This window comes from Primulina eburnea, chromosome 1 (genome assembly GCF_022965805.1).
Source record: "Primulina eburnea isolate SZY01 chromosome 1, ASM2296580v1, whole genome shotgun sequence".
NCBI classification, from domain to species: Eukaryota; Viridiplantae; Streptophyta; class Magnoliopsida; order Lamiales; family Gesneriaceae; genus Primulina; species Primulina eburnea.
The window spans coordinates 13,355,688-13,373,964 of NC_133101.1; the positions used below are offsets into that span (position 1 = coordinate 13,355,688).

The 18,277-nt window shown below is 41.8% G+C and overlaps 2 protein-coding genes across 2 annotated transcripts in view; both read left to right on the forward strand.

Annotated features, from left to right (window-relative positions):
* Positions 1-2,110: 2,110 nt before the first annotated feature.
* LOC140804495 (uncharacterized) lies at positions 2,111-10,400 on the forward strand. The gene is made up of 4 exons (XM_073160534.1): positions 2,111-3,611; positions 3,655-5,539; positions 5,742-6,997; positions 10,356-10,400. The coding sequence occupies exons 2-4, from the start codon at positions 4,444-4,446 to the stop codon at positions 10,398-10,400; spliced, it is 2,397 nt and encodes a 798-aa protein (XP_073016635.1). The 5' UTR covers positions 2,111-3,611; positions 3,655-4,443.
* LOC140804502 (uncharacterized) overlaps positions 9,333-18,277 on the forward strand; it is a 9,261-nt gene continuing 316 nt past the window's right edge. Inside the window, exons 1-3 of the mRNA XM_073160541.1 lie at positions 9,333-10,174; positions 11,995-13,597; positions 13,800-15,315. Coding sequence (XP_073016642.1) covers positions 12,502-13,597; positions 13,800-15,315 — 2,612 coding nt within the window. The 5' untranslated portion in view covers positions 9,333-10,174; positions 11,995-12,501. The remainder of the gene's footprint in view (positions 10,175-11,994; positions 13,598-13,799; positions 15,316-18,277) is intronic.

Here is an 18,277-nt window from a genome sequence, read left to right on the forward strand (position 1 = left end):
ACCATGGACTTCGTGACCGGTTTGCCGAAGTCAGTCAGAGGATCAAATGCCATTTGGGTGATTGTAGATCGTCTTACCAAATCAGCGCACTTCTTGCCCATTAAGACGACTTTCACCATGGTTCAGTATGCAGAGTTGTATATCCGGGAGATAGTCCGAATTCATGGTATTCCAGTTTCTATCGTATCTGACAGAGACCCCAGATTTACTTCCTCTTTTTGGAAGAGCTTGCATTTGACTATGGGTACGAAGTTGCTGTTTAGCACAGCTTTCCATCCGCAGAGAGATGGGCAGTCAGAGCGAGTTATTCAGATCTTAGAGGATCTTCTACGTGCTTGTGTGATTGACTTCTCAGGAAGTTGGGAGTCGAAATTGCCATTGGTAGAGTTCACCTATAACAACAGTTTTCAATCGTCTATAGGTATGGCTCCGTATGAAGCACTGTATGGCCGTAAGTGTAGGTCTCCCGTTCATTGGGATGAAGTAGGAGAGAGAGCATAATTGGGTCCAGAGATTATTCAGCAGGCTGTCGATGTAGTAGTCAAGATCCGTGATAGGATGAGGACTGCTCAGAGTCGACAGAAGAGCTATGCAGATCAAAGAAGGAGAGACCTAGAGTTTGCCGTTGGCAACCATGTCTTTGTGAAAGTGGCACCTATGAAGGGTGTCATGAGATTTGGGAAGAAAGGGAAGCTCAGTCCGAGATTCATTGGACCATTTGAGATCCTTGACAGAGTTGGGACACTAGCTTATCGTGTTGCTCTTCCGCCGAATTTGGCCGGAGTACACAATGTGTTCCACGTCTCTATGCTAAGGAAGTATATGGCAAATCCTTCGCATGTCCTGAATTTTGAACCGTTGCAGCTTACTCCGAACCTGTCTTATGAGGAGAGACCCGTGCAGATCTTAGACAGACAGGAGAAGAAGCTTCGGAACAAGCTAGTTAAGCGAGTAAAAGTCAAGTGGCTTAATCATTCAGAGGAAGAAGCTACGTGGGAGTCTGAGCCTGAGATGAGGAGTCGTTATCCGGAGTTATTCGGTGAGTTTTAATTTCGAGGACGAAATTTCTTTTAAGGGGGGAAGAGTTGTAGAACCCGTAAATTTGACTACGTATAAACTATGCATAATTCTTAGTATTTAAATTAAAATGATTTTTCAAGTCGAGGAGTATTTAAATTCTTTTCTTTAAACTTAAGTATTTCATTCAGTAGTTTAAGTTTTAACTTTTCAGTTAATTACGTGAGGCCGGATTGGAGTTGGAGTATTGAGATAAAATTTAATAATAAGAAAATATTCTTAAATTTAATTTAAGCCAAGAAATAAGTTATGTTAATGTAAAAGAATGTTTAAGGAATTATTTAATTAATTGGAAATAAGTAGTAAATAAGTTCTTTTAGGTTCAATAATTAATTAAAAACTTAAATTAAAATATGTGACCAATTGGGATAAATTAATCTAGACCTATTTTATTTAAGAAATTGTAACTTAACATGTTAGTAATTTATTTTAAGACTTAGCCATGCCATGATAGAAACTTTTATCTTAAATTAAATTATTAAGTCACAAAATATATAATAAGTGTTTTAAACCTTAAACATATAAAAAATAATAATTTAAACAATATTATATCTTACAATTTCTAGCAAGGTTCGGTTATCCCCTCAACCAAATTAAGTATGTTAGATAACCCTCTATTCTAGTCACCTTGATTAACCCTTCATAGTATAATAATTCTCTCATTTTTTTTAACTCACCAATAATTGGAAATTTAAGCCCCATTTCCCACCTAAATTCCATCAACCCAATAATTTAGTCTATCAAAACCACAATACACGTGCAGCAAGAAAGAAGAGAAAAACAAAATGACTTGCACCCCCCACTTTAATGCATGGCTTGACCCTTTACTTTTCCTTGTATCTTTTTTCCCTTCATTCCTTATCATCTCCCCCACCTCTCCTTCGGTAATCACAAAGAAAATAAAACATCAGAAAACCATGCAGCAACCACAGCAAAAATCGTGAGCTTCATCGAGAGAAACAAGAAAGAAAAACGAGGCGTCGTATCCGCCGTATCATTTTTGTTTGCTTCTAAACAAATTTGCAGGCATGTATATATTATTTCTTGACTCTTCAATCAAGTCCTATAAGTATTTTTTAAATCACCATATGTTAATGATTCAAGCAACAAAATTCGAAATTTTGACAGCAACTTGCTGAAAAAAAATCTGTATAGCTTTCTCGGTTGGCATGTGCTTCACGGTTGCTGGTTTTTCGGTTGATTTCAGGATGTTGCCCGATTCCAGGCATACATGGCTGCTTATAGGCATTAAGTAGAATGTGTTAGAGTGTTTTTGGTTCAATTGTTTCGGTCCATACACCCAAAAACCAAGGAATGACAGCAAGTTCATCTCATGGGCAGAAATGAACCTTGGTTGCTGTCATTGAGTTGTTTAAGTGGGGAGTTCGAACCTTGGCTGTCCTAGGACCGTAGCCATGGTTAGAACCCTTCCTTAACATGTCTAGGAAGTGAACAAGGTGTCCTTTCCAAGCTTGGTTCACGGTTCCCTCAGAAATTCACCAAAACAATACATATGCATTTCGGGTTCTTCAAAATTCTGTACGAACATACTTCGGTTTTGATGTGTTGTGTGGTTTGTGGTTGGCTCCTAGCCCATAGCCATGGTTCATAGAACACTTCACCATGTCTAGATCGAGCCATGGTCAATAAAATGGCCACTGGAACGACACAAGACAGTAGAACAATTCAATACATTCCACTGCACAGATTTTTGTGTTCTCGGGTTGGAGCTGTGAATGTCCTAGGTAATTGCTTGGGTTGTGGTTGGCTTTTAGCCCTTAGCCATGGTCCAAGCCATGCCTTAGGATGTTGGTAAGAGTCCTTGGGCGGTGGTTCAAGCCCATAGTCATTTATTTCAGGATTTTCACCACAAACAAGTAAACTGCTACTGCTGCACTTTTCCAGCAGCTTTGAGCTTCGGTTTTGGTGCTTGTTTGAGTCCTTGGTTAGCTTTTAGCCCATGGCCTTGGACTGGACAGTACCTTAATGAGTTAGGGATGTCATGTTTTTGGCCGTTCGTGATTCGGATCATTTTAGAGGTCGTACGAGAATTTACGGTGTAATGTGCCAAAATGACTCTCGAAAGAGCGTTTCATGTTTTTGGACTCCATTCACTAAATTTCGAGTACTGTAAATTTAGGAGCATTATTTCATCATTTTAGGTGTATTTTAATCATGACTAAATGATAGTTCGGTGTTGGTTCGGGTTGGTACGGAGTCACGATTAAATACGAAGTCGTTAGACGTAATTGTCTCAGTTTTTGGATTCAATTACAAAGTTTGGTCAAGTAAAATCATTTGCATATTTTTCATGTTAGATTTAAGTCGCAGCGAGCCTGGGAGCGATCCAACTCAATCAGAAAAATTATTACAGAATATTTAATGATGTTATTTAATTATATTACGTGCAAAATATTCATTTTGAGATTTATGCGATATTGCTTGTGGTCACTTTACTATCATGAGATTATTGTACCACCCGGTCGCCAGTTACCGGTCAGTTCAGTTTGATACCACCCGGTCGTCAGTTACCGGTCAGTTCAGTTTTGTACCACCCGGTCGCCAGTTACTGGTCAGTTCAGTTCAGTTCAGTTCAGTTCAGGGGCCACTTGCGTAGACCATAATCTCACCAGAAAATTATTACAAGCTATTTCATTACAGGGCTCCAAGGAGAAAACATTATCACTTATGATATTTTCAGTTCAGTTATGCACGTATTATAATTACTCATGGAATGATATTTTACGTTAAACTTCATGACATGATATTTTCACATGCAGGCGATTTATTATGTATTTACTTGTTATTTACGATATATACATGCTGAGTCTTTAGACTCACTAGACTTGATTGTTGTAGGTACTGATGATGTCGGGGCCGAGGGCGGGGACCAGTGAGCTAGCTTGGGTCGGCAGTAGTGGAACCCGAGGACCTCATATTTAGCATTTGTTATTTTCCGAACTCAGTTTTATCTGTTGATTAATTATTTTAAATTGATACTTTGCAAACATTGAATTCTTCCGCTGTTATTTTGAATATTAAACTTTATTTATCAGTTCATCTTATGATTAAGACATTTTAATTATTTAAAAAGAAAATTTTAATTTTTCCGCAAATTTACGAACATGAATTTACGGGCCTTTACAGTTGGTATCAGAGCATATGTTCTTGTAAAGGGTTACACTACTACTGACCTTGAGAGCTCACAAAGTCACGCCTTCGGTCTGTAAGTTTACGTTTCAGCATTTTACTTAAAGCCTGAATTATTTTGACAGCATGCTCCCATGAAACAGTTTATGTTCAGATCTTTTCAGTATTTCAGTGTTCATTTAAAATAAATTATGGAATTATGCATGTTAGTTACGTATGGGTTATGTTTGGAACAGTATGGCTCCTAGACGTCAAGTAGGACGCCCGAGAGGGGGCCGTGTGTACCATCATGAGAACGAGTTTGATCAGAGACAGGAGAGGCAGGCACCTCTTCCTCCACCTCCACCGTCGCCGGATATGAATGCCCAGATGCTGGCTGGGATGAACAGGTTCTTCGCACGGTTTGCGGAAAACGATGCCGTTCCCACTGCCGCAGCCAGGCCGACAGGGCCCGAGGCTGTCTACGAAAGGTTTATGAAGATGCGGCCAAAGGAGTTTTCAGGGACGTCTGATCCCATGATTGCCGAGGGATGGATCAAATCCCTCGAGGTTATCTTCGAGTTCATGGAGCTTGGAGATGCCGACAGAGTTCGATGCGCCACTTATCTGTTCAGTGGTGATGCCCGCTTATGGTGGGAAGGAGCTTCAGTAGCCTTGAACTTGGCTACATTGTCATGGATCTGCTTTACGGAGGTTTTCTACTCCAAATATTTTACGGAAGAGGTGCGCTCCAAGTTGACTATCGAGTTCATGACCCTGAGGCAGGGAGATTCGACTGTTACAGAGTTCATCCAGAAGTTTGAGAGGGGCTGCCATTTTGTACCCCTTATTGCGAATGATGCAGGTGCCAAGCTGAGGCACTTTCTGAATGGCCTGCGACCGATCTTGCGGCGAGATGTTAGGGTAGATGGCCCTACAACATATGATGTTGTTATCTCCAGAGCTCTAACGGCAGAGCAGGATCAGCTTGACATTGAGAGAGACCGTCAAGGGAAGCGACCATTCCAAGCACCGCACCGTCCTCCTCCTCCTCAACAGCAGCAGAATAAGAGACCTTTCCACGGCCCACCCGGAAATCGCGGTCAGCAGCAGCAGCGGGGACGCGCAGTCCCTAAGACCTTTGAGTACCCAGTCTGTTCCAAGTGCACACGCCGCCATGCTGGAGTATGTATGTATGGCTCAGGGAAGTGTTACAAGTGTGGTAGCCCAGACCACGTGCTGACGCAGTGCCCTCAGAGAAACCTGCCTACCCAAGGCAGGGTGTTTGCTCTCCATGCAGCAGAGACGAACCCGGAGACCATGCTTTTGACAGGTACCTTTAAGCTTTAAATTAATATTTGAATTTCAATGTTTTCGGGAATCGGGATTAAGATTTTGAACTTAGAAATTGCGATAGGATTGCATGCTCTACTCAGTATTATTTTGGGAATTTAAGTTAGAAGAACTTTGGCCTCTGCTTGTCTATAAGATAGTTCTAGTAATTATTGGGTTCAACTTGACACACCAACTTTCAGGGAGAATTTTTATAGCAGGGTCAGTTACGAAAGCCCTGATAGATTCAGGGGCTACTCATTCCTTTATTTCGGAGACCTTCGCTAATTTTCTCAAGATCAAGACCATTGGGCTAGACATAGCCTATTCAGTAGTATTGCCTTCGGGCGAGGAGATGGCAGCTACCAATGTGATCCGAGACATAGACCTTGAGCTGCATGGAAATCTTGTTTATGCGGATCTTATCGTGTTGCCGATGCCAGAGTTTGACATCATCCTAGGAATGGACTGGCTATTAAGGAACAGAGTTTTGATAGACTTCCAGCGGAGATATGTTATTGTTCGACCGCCTGGGATGGAGCAATTCTTATTTGAGCCAGACAGGTACTTTCCCTTACCACGCATTATACCTTATGTTCAGGCTAGGAAGCTCATGCATATAGGGTGTCGGGCATTTTTAGCAACCTTTATATCTGTCCCCGAGGCACCCAGCCAGTCAGTCGCTGATGTTCCGTTTGTCAGAGATTTCTTAGATGTTTTTCCCGAAGACGTCTCTGGTATGCCACCCGAGCGAGAGGTGGAGTTTTCTATTGAGCTTATGCCAGGTACGGCTCCGATCTCAAAAGCGCCGTACCGATTAGCGCCGACAGAGATGGCAGAGCTTAAGAAACAGATTCAGGAGCTACTTGATAAGGAGTTCATTCGCCCGAGTTTCTCACCTTGGGGTGCGCCAATTCTGTTTGTTAAGAAGAAAGATGGCACGATGAGGCTTTGTATTGATTACCGGGAGTTGAACAGGGTTACAGTGAAGAACAAATACCCACTTCCGAGAATTGAGGATCTGTTTGACCAGTTGCAGGGAGCTTCGATTTTCTTCAAGATTGATCTGCGTTCAGGTTATCATCAATTGAGGGTGAAAGACGCCGATGTTTCAAAGACAGCTTTCAGGACTCGTTATGGTCACTACGAGTTCCTTGTGATGCCGTTCGGTCTGACGAATGCGCCAGCAGTCTTCATGGATCTCATGAATCGCGTATTTCAGCCGTACCTTGATCAGTTTGTGATAGTGTTCATAGATGACATTCTCGTCTACTCCAAGAGTCAAGAATATCACAGGAGACATCTGACCACAGTTTTGCAGACCTTGCAAAAGAACAAATTATTCTCAAAGTTCAGTAAGTGCGAATTCTGGTTAGAGAAAGTGGCGTTCTTAGGCCACATTGTTTCTAGTAGTGGTATTGAGGTAGACCCAGCTAAAGTTGCAGCAGTCGGAGATTGGGTTGTGCCGCAGAATGCATCCGAGATCCGCAGTTTTCTTGGGCTAGCAGGATATTACAGGAAATTCATTCAGGGATTCTCCTCCATTGCCGTTCCTCTCACATCATTGACAAAGAAAAATGCTAAATATATGTGGAGCGATGAGTGCCAGAAGAGCTTCGATACTTTGAAGCAAGCTCTTATCTCAGCACCAGTTTTGGCCATGCCGTCAGGGCCCGGCGAGTTTGTCCTTTATACCGATGCCTCGAAGCTCGGTTTAGGTGCAGTTTTGATGCAGCATGGGAAGGTGATAGCTTATGCTTCTCTTCAGCTGAAAATCCACGAGAAGAATTACCCAACCCATGATCTAGAATTGGCAGCAGTAGTTTTTGCCTTGAAGATTTGGAGGCACTATTTGTATGGAGAGAAGTGCCAAATCTTTACCGACCACAAGAGCCTCAAGTATTTCTTTACGCAGAAGGAGCTGAAGATGCGTCAGAGGCGTTGGTTGGAGCTTGTGAAGGATTATGACTGTGACATTAGCTACCACCCGGGTAAAGCTAATGTAGTTGCAGATGCATTGAGCAGAAAAGTCGCAGTGATGGCTCAGTTGACGATTCAGAGACCTCTTCAGCATGAGATGCAGAGGTTTGATCTAGAGTCATATCCTCAAGGTAGAGTTCCTCGTCTATCTACCTTGACCATTCAGTCCTCTCTTCTTGACCGTATTCGCAGTTATCAGTCAGCAGATGAGCAATTGGCACAGTGGAAGAAGAGAGATGAAGCCAAGGGCAGTGTCTTGTATACAGTCAGCGACGGTATTGTGAGATACCGAGACAGGATATGGGTTCCTAGTAGTGATTCTATCCGAGCAGACATCTTATCAGAGGCCCATATGTCGCCGTACTCTATTCATACAGGGAGTACGAAGATGTACAAAGATCTGCAGTTGTTGTACTGGTGGCCAGGAATGAAGAAGGACATCAGACGTTTTGTATCTGAGTGTATGACTTGTCAGTTAGTGAAAGCAGAGCATCAGAGACCCGCAGGTTTGCTCAAGCCTCTTCCCATTCCCGAGTGGAAGTGGGAGAATGTTACCATGGACTTCGTGACCGGTTTGCCGAAGTCAGTCAGAGGATCAAATGCCATTTGGGTGATTGTAGATCGTCTTACCAAATCAGCGCACTTCTTGCCCATTAAGACGACTTTCACCATGGTTCAGTATGCAGAGTTGTATATCCGGGAGATAGTCCGAATTCATGGTATTCCAGTTTCTATCGTATCTGACAGAGACCCCAGATTTACTTCCTCTTTTTGGAAGAGCTTGCATTCGACTATGGGTACGAAGTTGCTGTTTAGCACAGCTTTCCATCCGCAGAGAGATGGGCAGTCAGAGCGAGTTATTCAGATCTTAGAGGATCTTCTACGTGCTTGTGTGATTGACTTCTCAGGAAGTTGGGAGTCGAAATTGCCATTGGTAGAGTTCACCTATAACAACAGTTTTCAATCGTCTATAGGTATGGCTCCGTATGAAGCACTGTATGGCCGTAAGTGTAGGTCTCCCGTTCATTGGGATGAAGTAGGAGAGAGAGCAGAATTGGGTCCAGAGATTATTCAGCAGGCTGTCGATGTAGTAGTCAAGATCCGTGATAGGATGAGGACTGCTCAGAGTCGACAGAAGAGCTATGCAGATCAAAGAAGGAGAGACCTAGAGTTTGCCGTTGGCAACCATGTCTTTGTGAAAGTGGCACCTATGAAGGGTGTCATGAGATTTGGGAAGAAAGGGAAGCTCAGTCCGAGATTCATTGGACCATTTGAGATCCTTGACAGAGTTGGGACACTAGCTTATCGTGTTGCTCTTCCGCCGAATTTGGCCGGAGTACACAATGTGTTCCACGTCTCTATGCTAAGGAAGTATATGGCAAATCCTTCGCATGTCCTGAATTTTGAACCGTTGCAGCTTACTCCGAACCTGTCTTATGAGGAGAGACCCGTGCAGATCTTAGACAGACAGGAGAAGAAGCTTCGGAACAAGCTAGTTAAGCGAGTAAAAGTCAAGTGGCTTAATCATTCAGAGGAAGAAGCTACGTGGGAGTCTGAGCCTGAGATGAGGAGTCGTTATCCGGAGTTATTCGGTGAGTTTTAATTTCGAGGACGAAATTTCTTTTAAGGGGGGAAGAGTTGTAGAACCCGTAAATTTGACTACGTATAAACTATGCATAATTCTTAGTATTTAAATTAAAATGATTTTTCAAGTCGAGGAGTATTTAAATTCTTTTCTTTAAACTTAAGTATTTCATTCAGTAGTTTAAGTTTTAACTTTTCATTTAATTACGTGAGGCCGGATTGGAGTTGGAGTATTGAGATAAAATTTAATAATAAGAAAATATTCTTAAATTTAATTTAAGCCAAGAAATAAGTTATGTTAATGTAAAAGAATGTTTAAGGAATTATTTAATTAATTGGAAATAAGTAGTAAATAAGTTCTTTTAGGTTCAATAATTAATTAAAAACTTAAATTAAAATATGTGACCAATTGGGATAAATTAATCTAGACCTATTTTATTTAAGAAATTGTAACTTAACATGTTAGTAATTTATTTTAAGACTTAGCCATGCCATGATAGAAACTTTTATCTTAAATTAAATTATTAAGTCACAAAATATATAATAAGTGTTTTAAACCTTAAACATATAAAAAATAATAATTTAAACAATATTATATCTTACAATTTCTAGCAAGGTTCGGTTATCCCCTCAACCAAATTAAGTATGTTAGATAACCCTCTATTCTAGTCACCTTGATTAACCCTTCATAGTATAATAATTCTCTCATTTTTTTTAACTCACCAATAATTGGAAATTTAAGCCCCATTTCCCACCTAAATTCCATCAACCCAATAATTTAGTCTATCAAAACCACAATACACGTGCAGCAAGAAAGAAGAGAAAAACAAAATGACTTGCACCCCCCACTTTAATGCATGGCTTGACCCTTTACTTTTCCTTGTATCTTTTTTCCCTTCATTCCTTATCATCTCCCCCACCTCTCCTTCGGTAATCACAAAGAAAATAAAACATCAGAAAACCATGCAGCAACCACAGCAAAAATCGTTAGCTTCATCGAGAGAAACAAGAAAGAAAAACGAGGCGTCGTATCCGCCGTATCATTTTTGTTTGCTTCTAAACAAATTTGCAGGCATGTATATATTATTTCTTGACTCTTCAATCAAGTCCTATAAGTATTTTTTAAATCACCATATGTTAATGATTCAAGCAACAAAATTCGAAATTTTGACAGCAACTTGCTGAAAAAAAATCTGTACAGCTTTCTCGGTTGGCATGTGCTTCACGGTTGCTGGTTTTTCGGTTGATTTCAGGATGTTGCCCGATTCCAGGCATACATGGCTGCTTATAGGCATTAAGTAGAATGTGTTAGAGTGTTTTTGGTTCAATTGTTTCGGTCCATACACCCAAAAACCAAGGAATGACAGCAAGTTCATCTCATGGGCAGAAATGAACCTTGGTTGCTGTCATTGAGTTGTTTAAGTGGGGAGTTCGAACCTTGGCTGTCCTAGGACCGTAGCCATGGTTAGAACCCTTCCTTAACATGTCTAGGAAGTGAACAAGGTGTCCTTTCCAAGCTTGGTTCACGGTTCCCTCAGAAATTCACCAAAACAATACATATGCATTTCGGGTTCTTCAAAATTCTGTAGGAACATACTTCGGTTTTGATGTGTTGTGTGGTTTGTGGTTGGCTCCTATCCCATATCCATGGTTCATACAACACTTCACCATGTCGAGATCGAGCCATGGTCAATAAAATGGCCACTGGAACGACACAAGACAGTAGAACAACTCAATACATTCCACTGCACAGATTTTTTGTGTTCTCGGGTTGGAGCTGTGAATGTCCTAGGTAATTGCTTGGGTTGTGGTTGGCTTTTAGCCCTTAGCCATGGTCCAAGCCATGCCTTAGGATGTTGGTAAGAGTCCTTGGGCGGTGGTTCAAGCCCATAGTCATTTATTTCAGGATTTTCACCACAAACAAGTAAACTGCTACTGCTGCACTTTTCCAGCAGCTTTGAGCTTCGGTTTTGGTGCTTGTTTGAGTCCTTGGTTGGCTTTTAGCCCTTGGCCTTGGACTGGACAGTACCTTAATGAGTTAGGGAGGTCATGTTTTTGTCCGTTCGTGATTCGGATCATTTTAGAGGTCGTACGAGAATTTACGGTGTAATGTGCCAAAATGACTCTCGAAAGAGCGTTTCATGTTTTTGGACTCCATTCACTAAATTTCGAGTACTGTAAATTTAGGAGCATTATTTCATCATTTTAGGTGTATTTTAATCATGACTAAATGATAGTTCGGTGTTGGTTCGGGTTGGTACGGAGTCACGATTAAATACGAAGTCGTTAGACGTAATTGTCTCAGTTTTTGGATTCAATTACAAAGTTTGGTCAAGTAAAATCATTTGCATATTTTTCATGTTAGATTTAAGTCGCAGCGAGCCTGGGAGCGATCCAACTCAATCAGAAAAATTATTACAGAATATTTAATGATGTTATTTAATTATATTACGTGCAAAATATTCATTTTGAGATTTATGCGATATTGCTTGTGGTCACTTTACTATCATGAGATTATTGTACCACCCGGTCGCCAGTTACTGGTCAGTTCAGTTTGGTACCACCCGGTCGTCAGTTACCGGTCAGTTCAGTTTTGTACCACCCGGTCGCCAGTTACCGGTCAGTTCAGTTCAGAGGCCACTTGCGTAGACCATAATCTCACCAGAAAATTATTACAAGCTATTTCATTACAGGGCTCCAAGGAGAAAACATTATCACTTATGATATTTTCAGTTCAGTTATGCACGTATTATAATTACTCATGGAATGATATTTTACGTTAAACTTCATGACATGATATTTTCACATGCAGGCGATTTTATTATGTATTTACTTTTTATTTACGATATATGCATGCTGAGTCTTTAGACTCACTAGACTTGATTGTTGTAGGTACTGATGATGTCGGGGCCGAGGGCGGGGACCAGTGAGCTAGCTTGGGTCGGCAGTAGTGGAACCCGAGGACCTCATATTTAGCATTTGTTATTTTCCGAACTCAGTTTTATCTGTTGATTAATTATTTTAAATTGATACTTTGCAAACATTGAATTCTTCCGCTGTTATTTTGAATATTAAACTTTATTTATCAGTTCATCTTATGATTAAGACATTTTAATTATTTAAAAAGAAAATTTTAATTTTTCCGCAAATTTACGAACATGAATTTACGGGCCTTTACAGTTGGTATCAGAGCATATGTTCTTGTAAAGGGTTACACTACTACTGACCTTGAGAGCTCACAAAGTCACGCCTTCGGTCTGTAAGTTTACGTTTCAGCATTTTACTTAAAGCCTGAATTATTTTGACAGCATGCTCCCATGAAACAGTTTATGTTCAGATCTTTTCAGTATTTCAGTGTTCATTTAAAATAAATTATGGAATTATGCATGTTAGTTACGTATGGGTTATGTTTGGAACAGTATGGCTCCTAGACGTCAAGTAGGACGCCCGAGAGGGGGCCGTGTGTACCATCATGAGAACGAGTTTGATCAGAGACAGGAGAGGCAGGCACCTCTTCCTCCACCTCCACCGTCGCCGGATATGAATGCCCAGATGCTGGCTGGGATGAACAGGTTCTTCGCACGGTTTGCGGAAAACGATGCCGTTCCCACTGCCGCAGCCAGGCCGACAGGGCCCGAGGCTGTCTACGAAAGGTTTATGAAGATGCGGCCAAAGGAGTTTTCAGGGACGTCTGATCCCATGATTGCCGAGGGATGGATCAAATCCCTCGAGGTTATCTTCGAGTTCATGGAGCTTGGAGATGCCGACAGAGTTCGATGCGCCACTTATCTGTTCAGTGGTGATGCCCGCTTATGGTGGGAAGGAGCTTCAGTAGCCTTGAACTTGGCTACATTGTCATGGATCCGCTTTACGGAGGTTTTCTACTCCAAATATTTTACGGAAGAGGTGCGCTCCAAGTTGACTATCGAGTTCATGACCCTGAGGCAGGGAGATTCGACTGTTACAGAGTTCATCCGGAAGTTTGAGAGGGGCTGCCATTTTGTACCCCTTATTGCGAATGATGCAGGTGCCAAGCTGAGGCACTTTCTGAATGGCCTGCGACCGATCTTGCGGCGAGATGTTAGGGTAGATGGCCCTACAACATATGATGTTGTTATCTCCAGAGCTCTAACGGCAGAGCAGGATCAGCTTGACATTGAGAGAGACCGTCAAGGGAAGCGACCATTCCAAGCACCGCACCGTCCTCCTCCTCCTCAACAGCAGCAGAATAAGAGACCTTTCCACGGCCCACCCGGAAATCGCGGTCAGCAGCAGCAGCGGGGACGCGCAGTCCCTAAGACCTTTGAGTACCCAGTCTGTTCCAAGTGCACACGCCGCCATGCTGGAGTATGTATGTATGGCTCAGGGAAGTGTTACAAGTGTGGTAGCCCAGACCACGTGCTGACGCAGTGCCCTCAGAGAAACCTGCCTACCCAAGGCAGGGTGTTTGCTCTCCATGCAGCAGAGACGAACCCGGAGACCATGCTTTTGACAGGTACCTTTAAGCTTTAAATTAATATTTGAATTTCAATGTTTTCGGGAATCGGGATTAAGATTTTGAACTTAGAAATTGCGATAGGATTGCATGCTCTACTCAGTATTATTTTGGGAATTTAAGTTAGAAGAACTTTGGCCTCTGCTTGTCTATAAGATAGTTCTAGTAATTATTGGGTTCAACTTGACACACCAACTTTCAGGGAGAATTTTTATAGCAGGGTCAGTTACGAAAGCCCTGATAGATTCAGGGGCTACTCATTCCTTTATTTCGGAGACCTTCGCTAATTTTCTCAAGATCAAGACCATTGGGCTAGACATAGCCTATTCAGTAGTATTGCCTTCGGGCGAGGAGATGGCAGCTACCAATGTGATCCGAGACATAGACCTTGAGCTGCATGGAAATCTTGTTTATGCGGATCTTATCGTGTTGCCGATGCCAGAGTTTGACATCATCCTAGGAATGGACTGGCTATTAAGGAACAGAGTTTTGATAGACTTCCAGCGGAGATATGTTATTGTTCGACCGCCTGGGATGGAGCAATTCTTATTTGAGCCAGACAGGTACTTTCCCTTACCACGCATTATACCTTATGTTCAGGCTAGGAAGCTCATGCATATAGGGTGTCGGGCATTTTTAGCAACCTTTATATCTGTCCCCGAGGCACCCAGCCAGTCAGTCGCTGATGTTCCGTTTGTCAGAGATTTCTTAGATGTTTTTCCCGAAGACGTCTCTGGTATGCCACCCGAGCGAGAGGTGGAGTTTTCTATTGAGCTTATGCCAGGTACGGCTCCGATCTCAAAAGCGCCGTACCGATTAGCGCCGACAGAGATGGCAGAGCTTAAGAAACAGATTCAGGAGCTACTTGATAAGGAGTTCATTCGCCCGAGTTTCTCACCTTGGGGTGCGCCAATTCTGTTTGTTAAGAAGAAAGATGGCACGATGAGGCTTTGTATTGATTACCGGGAGTTGAACAGGGTTACAGTGAAGAACAAATACCCACTTCCGAGAATTGAGGATCTGTTTGACCAGTTGCAAGGAGCTTCGATTTTCTCCAAGATTGATCTGCGTTCAGGTTATCATCAATTGAGGGTGAAAGACGCCGATGTTTCAAAGACAGCTTTCAGGACTCGTTATGGTCACTACGAGTTCCTTGTGATGCCGTTCGGTCTGACGAATGCGCCAGCAGTCTTCATGGATCTCATGAATCGCGTATTTCAGCCGTACCTTGATCAGTTTGTGATAGTGTTCATAGATGACATTCTCGTCTACTCCAAGAGTCAAGAATATCACAGGAGACATCTGACCACAGTTTTGCAGACCTTGCAAAAGAACAAATTATTCTCAAAGTTCAGTAAGTGCGAATTCTGGTTAGAGAAAGTGGCGTTCTTAGGCCACATTGTTTCTAGTAGTGGTATTGAGGTAGACCCAGCTAAAGTTGCAGCAGTCAGAGATTGGGTTGTGCCGCAGAATGCATCCGAGATCCGCAGTTTTCTTGGGCTAGCAGGATATTACAGGAAATTCATTCAGGGATTCTCCTCCATTGCCGTTCCTCTCACATCATTGACAAAGAAAAATGCTAAATATATGTGGAGCGATGAGTGCCAGAAGAGCTTCGATACTTTGAAGCAAGCTCTTATCTCAGCACCAGTTTTGGCCATGCCGTCAGGGCCCGGCGAGTTTGTCCTTTATACCGATGCCTCGAAGCTCGGTTTTAGGTGCAGTTTTGATGCAGCATGGGAAGGTGATAGCTTATGCTTCTCTTCAGCTGAAAATCCACGAGAAGAATTAACCCAACCCATGATCTAGAATTGGCAGCAGTAGTTTTTGCCTTGAAGATTTGGAGGCACTATTTGTATGGAGAGAAGTGCCCAATCTTTACCGACCACAAGAGCCTCAAGTATTTCTTTACGCAGAAGGAGCTGAAGACTGCGTCAGAGGCGTTGGTTGGAGCTTGTGAGATAGGATTATGACTGTGACATTAGCTACCACCCGGGTAAAGCTAATGTAGTTTGCAGATGCATATTTTTTTTGGAGCAGAAGAAAGTTCGCAGTGATGGCTCAGTTGACGATTCAGAGACCTCTTCAGCCTGAGATGCAGAGGTTTGATCTTAGAGTCATATCCTCAAGGTTAGAGTCCTCGTCATCTAAATTGACCATTCAGTCCTCTCTTCTTGACCGTATTCGCAGTTATCAGTCAGCAGATGAGCAATTGGCACAGTGGAAGAAGAGAGATGAAGCCAAGGGCAGTGTCTTGTATACAGTCAGCGACGGTATTGTGAGATACCGAGACAGGATATGGGTTCCTAGTAGTGATTCTATCCGAGCAGACATCTTATCAGAGGCCCATATGTCGCCGTACTCTATTCATACAGGGAGTACGAAGATGTACAAAGATCTGCAGTTGTTGTACTGGTGGCCAGGAATGAAGAAGGACATCAGACGTTTTGTATCTGAGTGTATGACTTGTCAGTTAGTGAAAGCAGAGCATCAGAGACCCGCAGGTTTGCTCAAGCCTCTTCCCATTCCCGAGTGGAAGTGGGAGAATGTTACCATGGACTTCGTGACCGGTTTGCCGAAGTCAGTCAGAGGATCAAATGCCATTTGGGTGATTGTAGATCGTCTTACCAAATCAGCGCACTTCTTGCCCATTAAGACGACTTTCACCATGGTTCAGTATGCAGAGTTGTATATCCGGGAGATAGTCCGAATTCATGGTATTCCAGTTTCTATCGTATCTGACAGAGACCCCAGATTTACTTCCTCTTTTTGGAAGAGCTTGCATTCGACTATGGGTACGAAGTTGCTGTTTAGCACAGCTTTCCATCCGCAGAGAGATGGGCAGTCAGAGCGAGTTATTCAGATCTTAGAGGATCTTCTACGTGCTTGTGTGATTGACTTCTCAGGAAGTTGGGAGTCGAAATTGCCATTGGTAGAGTTCACCTATAACAACAGTTTTCAATCGTCTATAGGTATGGCTCCGTATGAAGCACTGTATGGCCGTAAGTGTAGGTCTCCCGTTCATTGGGATGAAGTAGGAGAGAGAGCAGAATTGGGTCCAGAGATTATTCAGCAGGCTGTCGATGTAGTAGTCAAGATCCGTGATAGGATGAGGACTGCTCAGAGTCGACAGAAGAGCTATGCAGATCAAAGAAGGAGAGACCTAGAGTTTGCCGTTGGCAACCATGTCTTTGTGAAAGTGGCACCTATGAAGGGTGTCATGAGATTTGGGAAGAAAGGGAAGCTCAGTCCGAGATTCATTGGACCATTTGAGATCCTTGACAGAGTTGGGACACTAGCTTATCGTGTTGCTCTTCCGCCGAATTTGGCCGGAGTACACAATGTGTTCCACGTCTCTATGCTAAGGAAGTATATGGCAAATCCTTCGCATGTCCTGAATTTTGAACCGTTGCAGCTTACTCCGAACCTGTCTTATGAGGAGAGACCCGTGCAGATCTTAGACAGACAGGAGAAGAAGCTTCGGAACAAGCTAGTTAAGCGAGTAAAAGTCAAGTGGCTTAATCATTCAGAGGAAGAAGCTACGTGGGAGTCTGAGCCTGAGATGAGGAGTCGTTATCCGGAGTTATTCGGTGAGTTTTAATTTCGAGGACGAAATTTCTTTTAAGGGGGGAAGAGTTGTAGAACCCGTAAATTTGACTACGTATAAACTATGCATAATTCTTAGTATTTAAATTAAAATGATTTTTCAAGTCGAGGAGTATTTAAATTCTTTTCTTTAAACTTAAGTATTTCATTCAGTAGTTTAAGTTTTAACTTTTCATTTAATTACGTGAGGCCGGATTGGAGTTGGAGTATTGAGATAAAATTTAATAATAAGAAAATATTCTTAAATTTAATTTAAGCCAAGAAATAAGTTATGTTAATGTAAAAGAATGTTTAAGGAATTATTTAATTAATTGGAAATAAGTAGTAAATAAGTTCTTTTAGGTTCAATAATTAATTAAAAACTTAAATTAAAATATGTGACCAATTGGGATAAATTAATCTAGACCTATTTATTTAAGAAATTGTAACTTAACATGTTAGTAATTTATTTTAAGACTTAGCCATGCCATGATAGAAACTTTTATCTTAAATTAAATTATTAAGTCACAAAATATATAATAAGTGTTTTAAACCTTAAACATATAAAAAATAATAATTTAAACAATATTATATCTTACAATTTCTAGCAAGGTTCGGTTATCCCCTCAACCAAATTAAGTATGTTAGATAACCCTCTATTCTAGTCACCTTGATTAACCCTTCATAGTATAATAATTCTCTCATTTTTTTTAACTCACCAATAATTGGAAATTTAAGCCCCATTTCCCACCTAAATTCCATCAACCCAATAATTTAGTCTATCAAAACCACAATACACGTGCAGCAAGAAAGAAGAGAAAAACAAAATGACTTGCACCCCCCACTTTAATGCATGGCTTGACCCTTTACTTTTCCTTGTATCTTTTTTCCCTTCATTCCTTATCATCTCCCCCACCTCTCCTTCGGTAATCACAAAGAAAATAAAACATCAGAAAACCATGCAGCAACCACAGCAAAAATCGTTAGCTTCATCGAGAGAAACAAGAAAGAAAAACGAGGCGTCGTATCCGCCGTATCATTTTTGTTTGCTTCTAAACAAATTTGCAGGCATGTATATATTATTTCTTGACTCTT